Source organism: Balaenoptera ricei, chromosome 5, assembly GCF_028023285.1.
Source record: "Balaenoptera ricei isolate mBalRic1 chromosome 5, mBalRic1.hap2, whole genome shotgun sequence".
NCBI classification, from domain to species: Eukaryota; Metazoa; Chordata; class Mammalia; order Artiodactyla; family Balaenopteridae; genus Balaenoptera; species Balaenoptera ricei.
The window spans coordinates 33,476,952-33,492,539 of record NC_082643.1 but is presented as its reverse complement, the minus strand read 5'-3'; the positions used below and the strand labels follow the sequence as shown (position 1 = coordinate 33,492,539).

At 42.6% G+C, this 15,588-nt stretch overlaps 1 protein-coding gene across 12 annotated transcripts in view; it reads right to left on the bottom strand.

The window, feature by feature from the left end:
* DCLK2 (doublecortin like kinase 2) overlaps positions 1 to 15,224 on the bottom strand; it is a 150,576-nt gene extending 135,352 nt beyond the window's left edge. For all 12 annotated transcript variants that reach the window (XR_009503248.1, XR_009503249.1, XR_009503253.1 and 9 more), the window contains exon 1: positions 14,478 to 15,224. Coding sequence is in view for 5 of the 12 variants with exons in the window: in XM_059922590.1 (XP_059778573.1) it covers positions 14,478 to 14,898 (421 nt within the window). In the remaining 7 variants the exon portion in view is untranslated. The remainder of the gene's footprint in view (positions 1 to 14,477) is intronic.
* Between the last annotated feature and the right edge of the window lie 364 nt (positions 15,225 to 15,588).

The window sequence follows — 15,588 nt, the reverse complement described above, 5'->3', positions numbered from 1 at the left end:
GGTTTCAGGCACATTCTCCTTCTCTCCTCCCTTTAACTACACAGGACTTTATATAGTATCTCCCACTGTAGCACACACACATCTTACCCTTCATTCCTCGCCCCAGTCCACCGAATGTGCTTTGGCTTCCATTCACTGCCCAGCTCCTCATCTGGTTTCTCCCACTTCCTCACCCACAATCTGCTCTCAAGCCACTGCAGCATCACCTTTGCTCCCTGTGCTCCCCGGGCTGAAACACCCTGATCCCAAGCACTTCTCTCCTAACTGCCAAATGCCAAGCACTTCTTGTCATTTCACTTGGCGTCTTCTGAGGGCATTGGACACCAGTCACGATTCTCGTCCTGCAGATCCTTTTCCTCCCCAGCTTCCAGGATCTAATTTCTTTTGGCTTACCTCTTACTCCTTTGGTAGCCCCTTCTCGGTCTGCTTTTCAGGACCCCCTTCTCCCCTGTATCCACCTCATCCTCCTTAGACTCTCTGTGGGCAGCCGCATCCCACGGCTTCAATCACCACCCGGCCTCTGGGACATCTCCAGCCCAGTCCTTTCTTGAGTTCAAACCACTTAAAGAGCATCTCTGCGAGATCATCTACAGCTGTCTCGCGTGCCACAAGTCTAAAACTAACTTCACTCCCCATGATTGCCACCCGACCTCAAACACTTCTCTTCTGGAATTCCCCAACTTAATGAAATCACCACCTACACAGTCACCCAGGCAAAACCCAAAACTCCTGTCTCTCTTCTTTTTGCCCCATATTCAGCAGATTTAGCAAAACTGTTGACTTGGTCTAAGCATCTCTGGAACCCATCCCCTTCAACCCTGCTTCCTCTCTTTTCTCCCCAGATTAGAGTAGTTAACGAGGCCCCCTCATCCTCCACAGAGCTGTCACGGCAAGTTTTTTAAAATGTAAATCTGATGTCTTTTGCCTGCGTCGCTGCCTTTAGAATAAAGACCAAACTCCCCAACATATCACATACTTCCATCTCACCTCTCGCCACTTTCCCACAGGCTCCTAAGTTAGTGTCGCACCAATATACTTGCACTTTCCTTCCAAACTCGTCACACCCTCTTATTCTTTTTTTTTTTTTCTAAATAAGCACTTTATTAAAAGAAGCAAATCCACATCTTAAGTACTTGTCAACTAGGTTTAGGTCCAAGCCACATAAGATATAAAAAATTAGGAAAACATTTTGTTTTTTAATTTAGAAGATATAAGTTTCTTCCTAAACTTATAGACACGCTTCAGATAGCACAAAGAATTCATTAGGAAGACAGTACAGAATCAAAAGACATTATTTGAACAATAATTTTATTTTTAAGATAGAAGATTAAGATTTAGGCTACATATGGTGCACGGCTAATATATAATACATGAAACATTTTCAAAGTATTCCATTACTTATAAAACTTTAAAAATACATATGCATATAAAATATATATTTACATATACTCAAGTACTAAAAACTTATATGTTTAATATAAAATTGGAATAAATTCATCCTGCATACATTTTCCACCACATTCTGATATATATACCAAAAATTTTTTTGAATTTTTTTTTCCTTAAGAAAGAAATGTCTGGAAGAAAGTAGTTTATCACAATCTTGGTATAACTACCAGATATCATAACCACAGCTAAAACTGTCTAGACAGACCGGCTTCTCTTGCAAACTGCCTTACACTAAAACAGCTTCTGGCCGTGTTCTTCCATGCTTTGAACATGTCCCACCCACACCCCACTTCTGGCTAAACTATTCCACCTTAAGCAGCCTTTCCTCAGGGGCTCCTATACTGACACCCTCTTATTCTCATTCCTTCTTATATGCTTGAAATACCCTTCCTCCTCCTCTCTCCTTACCTCTTTTTTTTTTTTTTACTGACCAGTCAAGATTAATCACCCCAGCTAAGGAGGTAAAGCAACAGGAACTTTGATATATTGCTGGAACTTCCATGTACTTTAAATTGGTTCAATCACTTAGGAAAAACAGGTGGGCATTATCTAGTGATAGATAAGTTGACAACATATACATCATATGTTTCCACCCCAGAAAAATACCCTGGAGAAACTGCTGTATATGGGCACCAGAGTACGTACACACACACACACACACACACACACACTCACACTCACACACACACACACACACACACACTCATAGAATGGGCTCAGTAGCCAAAGATGATAATCAATCCACATATCCATCAGCAATAGAACAGACACACAGATTGTGGTATATTCATATAATGTACTACTACTGTGCAGTAATGGAAATGAACAAGCCAGCTATAAACAACAACTTGGATGAATTTTACAAATAACGGTGATCAAAAGATAATAAAAGAATAGAATGCAGTAGGATTTAATATCTTTAAGTTCAAAACTGACAAAAGTAAAACTATACTGATTAGGGATGCCTTCATCAGTGGTAAAAATATAAAGAAAAGCAAGAGTCAGGCTACCGTAACTTGGGAAGGGTTGTAACTAGGAAGGGACACAGGAAGAGCTTCTCGGATGCTGGCAATACTCTCTTTCTTTCTTTTTTTTTGGGGTGGGGGGCATGCCATGTGGCTTGTGGGATCTTAGTTCCCTGACCAGGGATTGAGCCCAGGCCCTGGCAGTGAAAGCGCCAAGTCCTAACCACGAGACAGCCAGGGAATTCCCAATACTCTATTTCTTGATAATAGTCACAAAGGTGTTCACTTCATAATAACTTACTGGGCTGTACATGTATGCTTTATGAATTTTCTATAGATATGTGTTTCATAATTTAAAAAATTATGTCACTCTTGGGTTCACTTATTGTATCCTGAGCCTACAATATGTTAACTTCTCATAATTCTTTATTCTTTATCTGTCTCTTCCGGTGGTTCTTAGAGAAGAATTTTTTTTTCGTCAGGTGATTTTGTTGTAGAAGCACAGATGCCCAAGCCTCACCACAGTTCGACTGAACCAGAATCACTGGAAGGTGGCACCAGAACCTGTGAGTAAGGCTTCCTAACTTCACAGGTGACTCTTAACACAATCTCTTGTTACAAACTACTACTGCCTGGACTGGAATCTCCTTGAAAACACTGACTGTCCCTTCTTCATGTTACCCACACCGAGCCCAGCACCTGGTATACAGCAGGCACCCAAAACATGTTTGTCAAAGTCATGACAAAAATGCGTATTTCCAAAACAAACTTGTACGTCTCACGGTTTGGATCTGCATTACTTCTAGGTAAAACATTTGCACAGTGTAGGTGTTGACACCGAATGACCGTGAGAGGCTCAGGTCAGGCTCCTGAAGGACATCATGTGTGGTCTGAGACACTCTTAGGTCATTCTACCCCATCAAAGGGCAAACTAAGGCACAGAGGAAAACAAGCAGGCTGTGAGGGCTGCCTAGGACCTACCAAGTTTTTTTTTTTCACTTCACACCATCAAAGCACCAAGAGTCCATGGCACATTTTAGTCCGATAAATGCATTGTGTCTTTCAATCAATGGAACATGTGTGTAGGTGTATATGGGTTTGTGTGTATTATATACAAAATATATTTTAATAGCTAAATCAAAATAATCCCTTAACATTTAAAATGTCAATTTACTGTTAGAAATCACAAATAGCTAAATGCATATTTACACAGTTGGAAGTTCCACAACAGAATGTTTTAGCCTACTTTTCTATCAGTTACTATGAAAGTCTCTTATCCACCTCTGTTAAAATACTTACATTAACTGCCTAAAACCACTAATTAGCTTGTAATTACAAACTATTTTTGACATTTACGGCAGAAAATCAGTTATACAAAATTTGGACATTGAGACTATACCTAACTCTTGGAGCAGAAGCAAGCACTGAACTTTATGGTGAAAAAGAAAACTTGTTTACAAGTCTAAAGTGCAAGGACTATTTGTAGAGACATGGATGGACCTAGAGACTGTCATATAGAGTGAAGTAAGTCAGAAAGAGAAAAACAAATATCGTATATTAACACATATATGTGGAATCTGAAAAAATTGGTATAGACTGTCTTTTTCCAAAGCAGAAATAGAGACACAGACATAGAGAACAAACGTATGGATACCAAGGGGGAAAGGGGGGGTGGTGGGATGAATTGGGAGACTGGGATTGACATATATATGATATTGACACTATGTATAAAATGGATAACTAATGAGAACCTACTGTATAGCACAGGGAACTCTACTCAATGCTCTGTGGTGACCTAAATGAGAAGGAAATCCAAAACAGAGGGGATATATGTATACATATAGCTGATTCACTTTGCTGTATAGTATAAACTAACAATACTGTAAAGCAACTATAATCCAATAAAAAAATAATAATAAAGTGTAAGGACTCATCAAGCTTAAGGAAAAGCCTCCCTACACACACACACACACACACACACACACACACACACACACACACACACACAGAGATTTAAATATGGTAACAGAGAAAAGACAAAGAGGAAAGAAAAGAAAGTATGGCACTTAAGGTCTAATATCTGCAAAAATCTTAGAAACCTAAATTCCTTCCCAACTTCCAAAATTGAGAAAGAAATTACTTCCAAAGGAATGTAACCAAGGAAAATAAATTTGGGTATGTTGCATCTACAAGATGGTTTGATGTCCTTAATCAAGTACAGCATCTGTGAGACTGTCCTATTGGGTAGACAATAATGTGCGTATCTCCATCTAAAGCACATCAAGGACACGTTCCCACACCCAGCTGGTTCAGAAGAATACAGGGTAAAGAAAAGACAGATTGATTACTATTCTGTTGTGGCAAACAGCTTATTGGGTTTTCTACCCAAACTGTACAGTGCGCAGAACTTAACCTTATGGGAACCAGCAGAGTAACATAAAGTACACTGCTCTCACCTGGATGCTGTTCCCTTCTGCACTCATTTGGCTTACCTCTGGACCACTGCTGCCGCATTCACAAAATGAATATAACAGCCTTTCCTACAGGGCGGGGCTGCGGACACAAGCTGAGATCTTTCACTCCTAAGACCAGTGCCCCTTCAACACATCTGAAGGCAAGGGGCTGAAAACGACTCACCTCCTAAAGTCACATCCAGTGGTACAGTCTGTGATACCTTCCACGGAGAAAGGTGTGGACACGTTACACTGAACATCTGAATATGTAGGAAGAAGTATGTCCACAAATCCACGCTTCGGCATTGAAATTTGGGAGGAGTTAACTTAAGACCAAAGAAATTATGTAAAAGTAAAAACAAAAATGCTACTCACTAACCAAAAAGCCTTAAAGCTTACCCACTGGAAAAAAAAAAATTCTATCTAATCTCCTGGTAGGATGGAACCTACAGATCAGATCCGTTATTTGTCTTCTTGCTGCTCAAACCTGAGCCAACTGTATTCCACAATCTACAAGCATTCACCTTGGCAATTTTAATTCTGTACTTTTTTTTTTTTTGGCTGTGCTGCGTGGCTTGCAGGATCTGTTTCCCAGCCAGAGACAGAACCCAGGGCCATGGCAGTGAAAGCCCACAATCCTAACCACTAGGCCACCAGGGAACTCCCAATTCTGTACTTAATTTGATGATAAGACTTAAAATGTTTATATCATCTTATTCTGGAACATCTGAATGTCTATTTCTAAATCAAGTGCAGCCAGGACACTCTGTGCCCACAGCCTCAACTCCTTTGGCATCAAGTGGTGTAACTTTGCTGGGAGTTAATGAGGAAGAAGTGGACTTACTATATGTACAAGACATGCACAGAGAGTTAAGGCCAGAGGACATAATTTTACTCTGCGGGAATGAAGGCTTGTTAGCAGTGCAAAATTAACTCATCACACGGCATTCAGCACACCAAACTCAGCGTTCAGCACCATGGTCACACTGGGAACAGTTTAGTTTGAGCAAATAGTATCTGGAGCTTTATGTTGCTATTTTGCATTTTTATTGGTTATACAGTTTTGTCGGTTTTTAGGTTGTCTCCTTTGGGTTGTACTGGTGTGTAAGAGCTATATGCATAAGTACATCTACCTTTATAAATATTTAAGTGACAATGTATTTAAAGCAATTAAGGCAATGCTGGGCTTCTGCAACTTGGTTGTTAGATTTTTACATTGTTTTTCAATTTTAATTATCCCAAACATTGCAAAAGTTTGAGAAACACTGCAATTTTAAGGATATTGAGAAAGAGATCTTCAAACCAAAATGTGCCCATCTTACACTTATTTGTAAGTAAACTGAGGCATAATGGATATAGGGTCAGTCCTTCAGTTGGCTCATCATCTGAGGTAAAAACCTCCCTCAACAGAGTTTCCCCAGTTTCTGGAGATCTTTGCTTAAGACCTTCCTCCCTCACCGCTCCCCCCCCCCAACCCTTTAAATCTCATTTTGAGTCTAAGAGGAAAACTTGGCTCCAGTTTGAAGCAAGTGATGATAGTGAGAATAGCTCAAAAAGATTCAGTGCAAGTGATGAAGGATTCAGAAACCAGATGTTTGTCAAAAAAGAGTAGTGATGTTTAGGAGATGGGCAGAAGGGGGAAATAGTAAAGCATGACCACTGTCATAAAATGTCTGAAGGGCTGCCACGTAGCTCCATCTGGAGTCTTACGTAGCTCCAAACGGTGGCTCTAGAATTACAGGGAGGGAAGTTACAAGGACACACATTTTGGTTTGAGATGCTGAGGACCACTCCCATTTATCGAAGAGACACTGCACGCTAGGACTCTGCTAAGTGTTACAAGGTTCATGTGGAATCTTCCAGCTATTGGCCTTGATCACTAAACTAAGTAGAGATGAGTTTATGTCAGGCTATTTCTCAAGTTCGTTCTTTTGCAGAGGCTTGATGAAGAGTATAACCAGTAGTAAGTTTCCATAACTCCTTTTTCTTTTCCTGCTTCCTTAACAGATGAGATAGAATACTGTTAAAAGACCAAGATAATGGACAAGGATATTGGGGAAGAGAGCATCAATCACTGCCTTTCAGAAATAATGACATTGTTATTACATAAAAATTAACAAAGTAATCTGAAGTTTGTAAAACATACACAGTGAAGGAAGAAATAAATCAATGACAATTTAAAAACTTCTATTGTGATACATTTTGGTTGCAAGTGATTATAATTTAACCAACATATAAACAAATGGTAACATAGTAGGTCATAATTATAGATTATTTTAGTTATGTTGAGATGTTAGTAAATGTTACAGTGTAATCAAAAGTACTAAAGTTGATCTCACAAATCAGTATTTTCCCATTCCTTGTCTTGAAGGTAGTAGTTTCTGACAAATTACAATATGGCTAGTCTACTGCTTCAGGCTGCAGGAGATATGGCAAACAGGGTAAAACAGCCTGGATTAGAGCAAAAATTATAGCATGTCAATGAATGAAAGAGTATCTAAATTCTAGCCTTAAATTATATTTCCAACTCATAGAATTTAAAAAGTACTGTAGAGGGACTTCCCTGGTTGCACAATGGTTAAGAATCCACCTGCCAATGCAGGGGACACGGGTTCAAGCTCTGGTCCGGGAAGATCCCACATGCCGCGGAGCAACTAAGCCCGTGAGCCACAACTACTGAGCCTGTGCTCTGGAGCCCACGAGCCACAACTACTGAGCCCACACACCACAACTACTGAAGCCCACGCGCCTAGAGCCTGTGCTTTCCAACAAGAGAAGCCACCGCAATGAGAAGCCCGTACACTGCAACGAAGAGTAGCCCCCGCTCGCCGCAACTAGAGAAAGTCTGCGTGCAGCAACAAAGACCCAATGCAGCCAAAAAAACCCAAAAAGTATTGTACAATGCAGATTGTATTTAAACTATATGTGAAATAAATTTTCTAAAGACAATGCTTAAAATAAGAATGCTAAAAGATGAACGAAACTAAGTCTTAGCTACATCAGAGAACAAACTCAAAGCAGACGCTGAAAATATTAGGGGGCTTAGAATAGTCCTGGGATTTAAACATACATTCAAAATAAAGGTACAAGAATTTGATTATGAAAGATGTCCAAAGAGAAAAATCAAGGCAGGCATCTCAGACACTAGTGAAATGGATAAACTGTTAACATACAAATATACTGCATCCCTTTTTTCTTGAATAAAAACTTATTTCAAAACTGAAATATGAAGGGGCAAGGAATATTTGCCTTTTGCATGACCTTATTTGACCTCTGCAAATCTAGCCAACTGTCCAGCTGGCTGTCTTAACTAAGAAAGATTTTTTTAAAAACCAATATCCACCTATTCCCACCTATCAAAATATCTTATATATGGCACAAAAGTAAAATTAATCATCAAACATCAAGTGCCAGAAGTATTTATTGATAGGATAAATGAATTAACGAAATGACCATGGTCCCAGCCCTCAATGGGCCTGTACATAATTTTCCCTTTCCTGAGAAGATTCTATGGGGAAGAGCCTCCTATAGGTTATTGAGGGTTTAAGAACTCCATCTAAACCCAGGTAACCACATTCAATCACAAAACCTGGCCAATTTTTAAAGAGAGACATGGAGCCAGACAGATCATTTCTCTTTCCCACTTCCAGAAGCATTTCCCAAGATCACTGAACTTTCAAGGGGAAGCAGCCTTAGCAATTACCTAACCTTCCTCATTTTGAAGATAAGGAAACCAAAGTCAAGCAAGACAACTCTGCAGAATTTGAATGCACAGACCCTACTATGCCGGTGCATAGGATAACGTATGGTTCATTTCAGGAACCATATACAAAACATCCTAAAACTGTCTTTACATCTGCAGTGACTGATGAACTACCACCATCTTCATCTTCCAAATATAAATAACTAACAGGTTTGGCTGCAGCGGTGATGCAGCTCTAGATTGCTGATACATGACCTACGCAAACTTCAGGGGTCAGGATGGACCCCATCTCACAGGTGGTAGAACATAGCAGTTAGGAAAACAGAAGTTGAAAGGCCAAGGAGAAAGGCCTCAGGTTCCAGCCCCACCTCTTCTGACTGGTACAAGGGGACAATTTCTTAATCCTCTGAGTCTCAGTCTCCCCAGCTGTAAAATGGGGAAGACAATGCAGCCATATTCCATTAGGGATAACAAGGGTGAGATAAAACACAAAGTATCTCACACAATGATTGCATATAAAACATCTAAAAAATGGTAGCAATGTTGAGAAGAATAGGATCCCTAATCCTTAGGGTCATAGTTTACTTTATCAATAGAAGAGACAAAAACAGAAGTGGTAGGAGCATGGGCAGGCGGGTAGGGATGAGAAGAGACCTAGTCAGGCAGTACAGACCCAGAGAAACTCCCCTGGCCCTCTCTACAATGAAGAAAGCAGTTTGACAATCACTGGTCAAGGGAGTATCTAGTTTCTCTTATTTCATATGACAGGGCCATAAAATGTCCATTTCCATAGTTTAAAACCTCATGAAATAGTGATCTTTTCTTATAACTACCAGTGTATCATTCTGTCTGACCCTCATCTCATAAATGCTCTCCCAAGTATTTCCTTTCTTCCCCTAACCCTTTAGAATTCTTTATTCTGCAAATGAAAATTTCTCTTCCCATTACCTCCGGAAAGAGCTTATAATGCAGCTGCATTATAGCAGACCTGAGTTCCCCTGTTTTGAGGAAATGAGAAGAAGAAAACAATCAGATTTATAGAAGCAAGTACTGAGGAAGAGCCATTCTCTCCACAGCGATGAGTCAGCAGAGCATTTCTGATTTATCTGGAATATAATCCAATTTTTCAAAATACATATTTTCACAAATACATAGGAACAACCCTATTCAAACTTAATTCATACAAAACTTCCCTTGACAATCAAGAGACTTAGAGGTAAAGTCATTTCCTGGGCTATTTATTTAATGAACTTATTGTGTCCAAGATCCCTAACCTCACGACATGCTTAGTCTAGTGCAAAAAACAGACCCAATATACCTCTAATTGTAAAGGTAAGTGTTACAACAGAGGAAAGGAAAAATGCCGTGAGTAAGCAAATGGCAGAGTTCTAAGCCTGACCTCAGGCCTTGGCTCCAACATCTGTTCCTCTGGGAATCCTTTTCCATTGTCCTGGCCATTGTGGGCCTCCTGCCCCACCTCATTACCACTTCACTTACAGCCCTGCAGCTGGAACCATCGTGTGTGTGTGTGTGTGTGTGTGTGTGTGTGTGTGTGTGTGTGTGTGTGTGTGTGTGTGTGTGTGTGTGTGTGTTCACTCTCTCTCTAGAATGTGAGCATTCTAGAACCGTACCCCCAGCACCTGAAACAACAACAACTATGCTCTCAGTCAACAACAGTTTGAGACCAATGCCCCCGAGGTCTGGGAAGAGGTTTCATAGAAAGATGATATTTGAAGAGGGTCTTGGATCTAGGAGGATCTAGGAGTCTGCCAGGTAGAGGAGGTTTTGCAGATTGATGAGTCAATGTTAAACTGCTATGTCCAATCATCATGCTTGCCTTATATAAATGTGTACTGCTTTTGACTACTATGTGCAAATACCTTACATCTCATGGGTTTATGTTGCCTTCCTCCCTATAACAAGTTCCAAGAGCTCAGTTTCTATTATTACTCTAAAAATCTATCATTCAAGGGGATAAAACCTATAATCTGAGTTCTTATGCATTTTTACTTAAATGTAACTTAAAAATGTAACTTAATTTTTACTTAAATGTAAACTCATTTTTACTTAAATATAACTGTCACCATATTTTGGTTTAACACCTTCAAAGAGACTGAATAACCAAAGAGATTCAATAAACTAGGCTTAGTAGGAGAACCTCAAAAACTTCAAATGCTTGATTTTCTTAGAACTTTAATTTTCTTAAATTCAAGTTAATTCAAGCTAATTTTCAAGTTAACTTAATGGAAGAATGGAAGTATCACCTGTCAAAATAATCAAAATTCTCTCACATGCCAAAAAATCCAATCAGTTTATTTATTGTTGACTGAGGAGTAAAAGGTATAAACAACATAAAATGACATATTACTTTGGAATGAAAGAGGCAGAGACGGGTAGCACTTAATTTTTTGGCTCCTGTCAAACACTTCATCAGAGCCATATACCCACTCCCTGCTGTGTAGGACATTTGCAGCTTTGTCAATTTTCCAGAAGATAGGTTCTGGGTAGGGGAAGGCAGCCCAGGCCATCAGACACTCAATAAATAACCACTTAGGCAGGGGAAGGGTATATACTTTTAGACCAGAAAGGATCTAACTTAGGTGATCTGCCAACCTCTCTTTCAACAGAAAAGGTCACTAAGGCTGAGAACAGAGGTGAATTTTTCTCAAATTCACACAACCTAGGGACCCCAACTTGGTCACGCATTGTTTCTACTGTCCTTGGGCATCTCTCTTTGGGACATCAAAATAATTATAGCTTAAATGTTCTGAAGAAGAGAACACTCATGGAAAAAAAAAAAACTAAGACCAAGAGTTCTGACTGAGAACTTAGGAACATGCCATCCAGACATCTTCAGTTGTCTATCAGAGATGTGACACGGTTGGCTGGCTCATGGCTTCAGACAGCTCAACCTGATTTTCCCAGTACTAACTGTTATGACTCACAGTCTTCCTTTGAGAGAAGGTCCCCATCCAGTTGTAAAGACTAAACAGGATTACAGGGACGCACAGCACTAACACATTGAAATTAATGCAGCAAGGGGAGCTAAAACAGTAGGCTCCAAATGCCTGCTGGTTTAGTGTAGTGCAGGAGTACCAGCCTACACCTGAACAGTTTTTGGTCTCCAGAGACTCTCAAGGGCAGAAGAAAAAAATCTGGGCCATGCAAATTTCTTTTGTCATCTGAGTTCAGTGGGACTGAGGCTCTGAGTGAGTGTTCATGCCTAGCTATCTTGAGTCATCACTTTCTATTCTTCACTGAAAACATTTTAGAAAAAATCGTTTTGGGAAAAACAGTTATCTCCTAAACTACAAATTTCACGGAATGGAAGAGGCAAATGAGAGATCAGCTGAACATAATGGTGTAAAAAACACTATCAGAGAATCTTTATTAAAAATGATGAACTAAGATGAAATAGTCAATTTTGACAACATGGGAAATATCACAGACCTATTTCTACTGATGCAAATAATAACTTCACAGGTAGCTGGTTAGTTCTTCTGCATGATAAATCTGAACATTCGAGTACACAATTTTAACTAAAAGTTGAAACTATTTAAATTCTTGAATAGTTGATATTAAACATTGATGGTTCTTTTCTTAAAAACTGCCTAGAAACAGGGTATTCCACTCATTTTGTGGGAAATTCAAGACTTAGACAAAGATCTATTGTCAGAGAGAATGCCACTATGACAAAAGAAGTGCTCAAATTTTCTTCTTTTGCAGTAATTGTATTATATTTAATAAAATGTAATTTTATTATATTTGAAACAAGTGGGCAATTGGCTATACTAGGGAAACATTTCCATGGTGCAAATATTTGTGTTCTATCATTATTTTTCATACTGTGGTATAATTTGGACTCTACATATGCTCATGGTTCCCCCTCCTCCACAAATCAGTGAATGAGTGATTCAAAGGATATTTATCAACCTTCAATTTATAGTTGAACCTACAGTTTGAGAATTAGACTCAGTGGACCATGTACCACTTGGGCAATAACAAACTCAATGTACAATATGTGCTCTCAATTAATATGCATAATGGACACCCTGACCATCTTCCCTAGGATCATGTTCGCCTCTGGAGTACATTCATTTCATGTAGCAAATACACTGTTAAAATTACTTCTGAGAAGGAAAATTACTTCTGAGAAGGATATTAAAACTACTGTCCCTCCTCAGACCACACCAGGCACAGTATCCCAAGGGCATGTGAGTAGTGAGTGTTTAAGTAAAAAAGGCATTGCCTTGATCCTTCCACAGGGCTACTAATCTAGCTTTGGGTCAATCAGAAAATTCGTTACTCAGTTTTGAAATATCTAGGCAAATGTTGCTTTTAACATAATAACACGATAAAGCAATAAAGCCCTTTTAACAATGTATCTTCATTTTATTTATACTCCTCTGGTTGTCACCACCTCCTCAGGAAGCCTTTAAAACCAAAACACTCAAGTGAGCAGGAGAATCTCTGAAGTCTCTCTCACACTCACACACACTCACACTCACACACACACACACACACACACACTGAAAAGACAACTTAGTTTTGGCTGGGTCCTCATCTAGCCAGGGCAGGAAAAACTTTCGGTAACAGTGACTAAATAGAATCTCAACCACTTTCAGGACTCCGCAGTGTGGCTACATCAATTTATTAAAAGTGAATTGTAGATGAAAGGGCATATACTGCCCTTGTCCTGTATGACAAGGCATGTTGCTTAAGTTTCCTCATGTGTAAAATGGACAATGTCTTCAGAACATAAGAACATGATGCACTAATATAAGAAAAATAGTTGGCTTCAAGTTCAGTTTCCTTCCCCTGCCAAGCCAACATTGCTATGACTACCATAGCAATATGTGCCATTTGCGTTAAGAAAGATGCATGAGAGCAGACTGTATATAAACACACAGTCAGCACATACTTGGGTTCTGTCTGATCTTTATGGGTGGTGTTTAGTTCTGGATATAGGTTCTTAACTACTAGTAATGCTTTCTCTCCCTGAAGTGAAAGAAGAGTAAATACTGCAGGAATTCAAGGATGACACAACATACAGCCAAGCAGTCCCTTTGAGTCAAGCATGGTTGACACCCTAGGCCTAATTTATAATGGGCACCAACTGCTGATTCCAGTGGCCTTTATCACCCTAACTAGCTACTTTCATTAGGGGAGGATGCAAGAGAGATTGACCTTGATTCACCTCATTACCAACCAAACGTGGAAAACCCTTTCGCACAACGGTTCTCAATCTCTGCAGCACATTCAAATCACCTGAGGAGCTTTGAAAACTCCAGATGCCCAGACCACACGCCAAACCAATTACATCCAAGTATCCGGGGATGGGACCCAGACACCCATATTTCTTAAAGTCCCCAGTGAACCAAGATGCAACCAGGGTTGAGAACCACTGTCTTGGACGCCCCTCCTGACCTCATGGAACTTCTGCTGCAAGGCAAACCAGGAAAGCCAACCTAGAGTGTTTCACAACCACGGCTTCTGAGTAGAGCAGGTGCAACAGGGTCCTGAACGCTGAAACACAGGTGCCGGCACTGAGCTCCACACAGAGGGCTGAACAGACAGCTTATGAGCTAGAGGGTTACCCAGATCCTCACGTGAGACTCTGCACTTCAAAAAAGCAAAAAACAAAAACAAGTCCGCCAATCTTAAGAGACGTCACCAAATCTCGTTAGGATTTCTTTCTTTCTTTTTTAAGGCAAATCTTCTGGGAGGGACAGTCAGAGTATATGTGGAAGCGCGCCCCACCCATAGAGCCTGCGGAAAAGAAGACAGAACCGCACAATTCCTGCGGCCGCCTAGAAAACCCCCCGCAGGCTCCCCCAGCGCCGGGCGAGCGCGTGCACCTGTCGGCACGCGGGGCCGCACCTGCCGCGCCGGGCCCTTCCCTCCTACCTTCCAGCAGCTCGTCCAGGCTGGTGACCTTCCGGCTGCCGTCGATGGTGTAGATGGTGCGGACACCCTGGGGCAGGTTCACGTTGTCCGACAGGGAGCGGGTGAGCTCCATAAGCAGCGCATCGAAGGACCGGAAACGGTCGCCGGAGATGGCAAACACCAGGCCCTTGAAGTAGCGGTCCCCATTCCGGTAGAAGCGCGCCTTCTTGGCCTTCTTCTCCGAGCTCAGGGCCTGCAGGGTCCGCGTACGGTAGAAGCTGCAGTGGGCACTGTGCGCCGGGCTGGGGATGAGCCCGTTCCCCTTGGGGCCGGAGCTGCTGCTGCCCCCGGAGGAGCTGGGCGCCCCTCTCCGCGACCCCGGCCGCGGCCTTTTGTCCCGTTCCTCAAAGTGCTCCAGCTCGATACTCCTGGTGCTGGCCATCGCGGCTGCTCCAGGGGCGCCCCCACGAAACACGCCCCAGCCAAAGCCTCCAGGTAGCCCAGGGTCAAGGCGAGCACCGGCTCAGGGACGTCTAACTGCGAGGAGCCTCAGAGCGCCGGGACACCCAGCTCTGGCATCCCGCCCTCTCCTCGCAGGTGGAGCCGCGGAGGCGCCGGCCGGCCCGCGCCCCCCTAAAAGTGGCCGCAGCGCCGAGCTGCCCAGCTCATTGTCCGGCGCGCCTCGCTCTGTCCCTCCCGCTCGCCGGGGAGCCCCACGCCCCCCCAGGCGCCTCCTCCACCCGGCCACGCCTCACAACTCCCTCCCGGGAGCCCGCCGGCCGCCGCCAAGTTGGGCCGCCCGAAGCTCGCCCCGGGCCCGCGGGCGCATACAAAGCTCGGGCGCCCGCCGCGGCTCGCGTCCGCCCGCCGCTCCCGGGAGATCCGAGGGGAAGGAAGGAAGGGAGGGGGAGGGGCCGCGAGCGTGGGAGAGGCGCCGCGGGGGCGTCGGCCCGGCCCCGGCCCCGGCCCGCTCACGCGCCCGGCCCGAGGCCCGGAATGCCGCGCCGCCGCCTCGCTCGCCCCCAGGCCCTGCCCGAGGGGCGGCGCGCGCTAGCTGGGGCCGACAGCACCGTGCAGGCCAGTCCCTCCCGGAGTCTGGCCCTAGCGGGAAATAACGCAGCCCGCCTCCCCC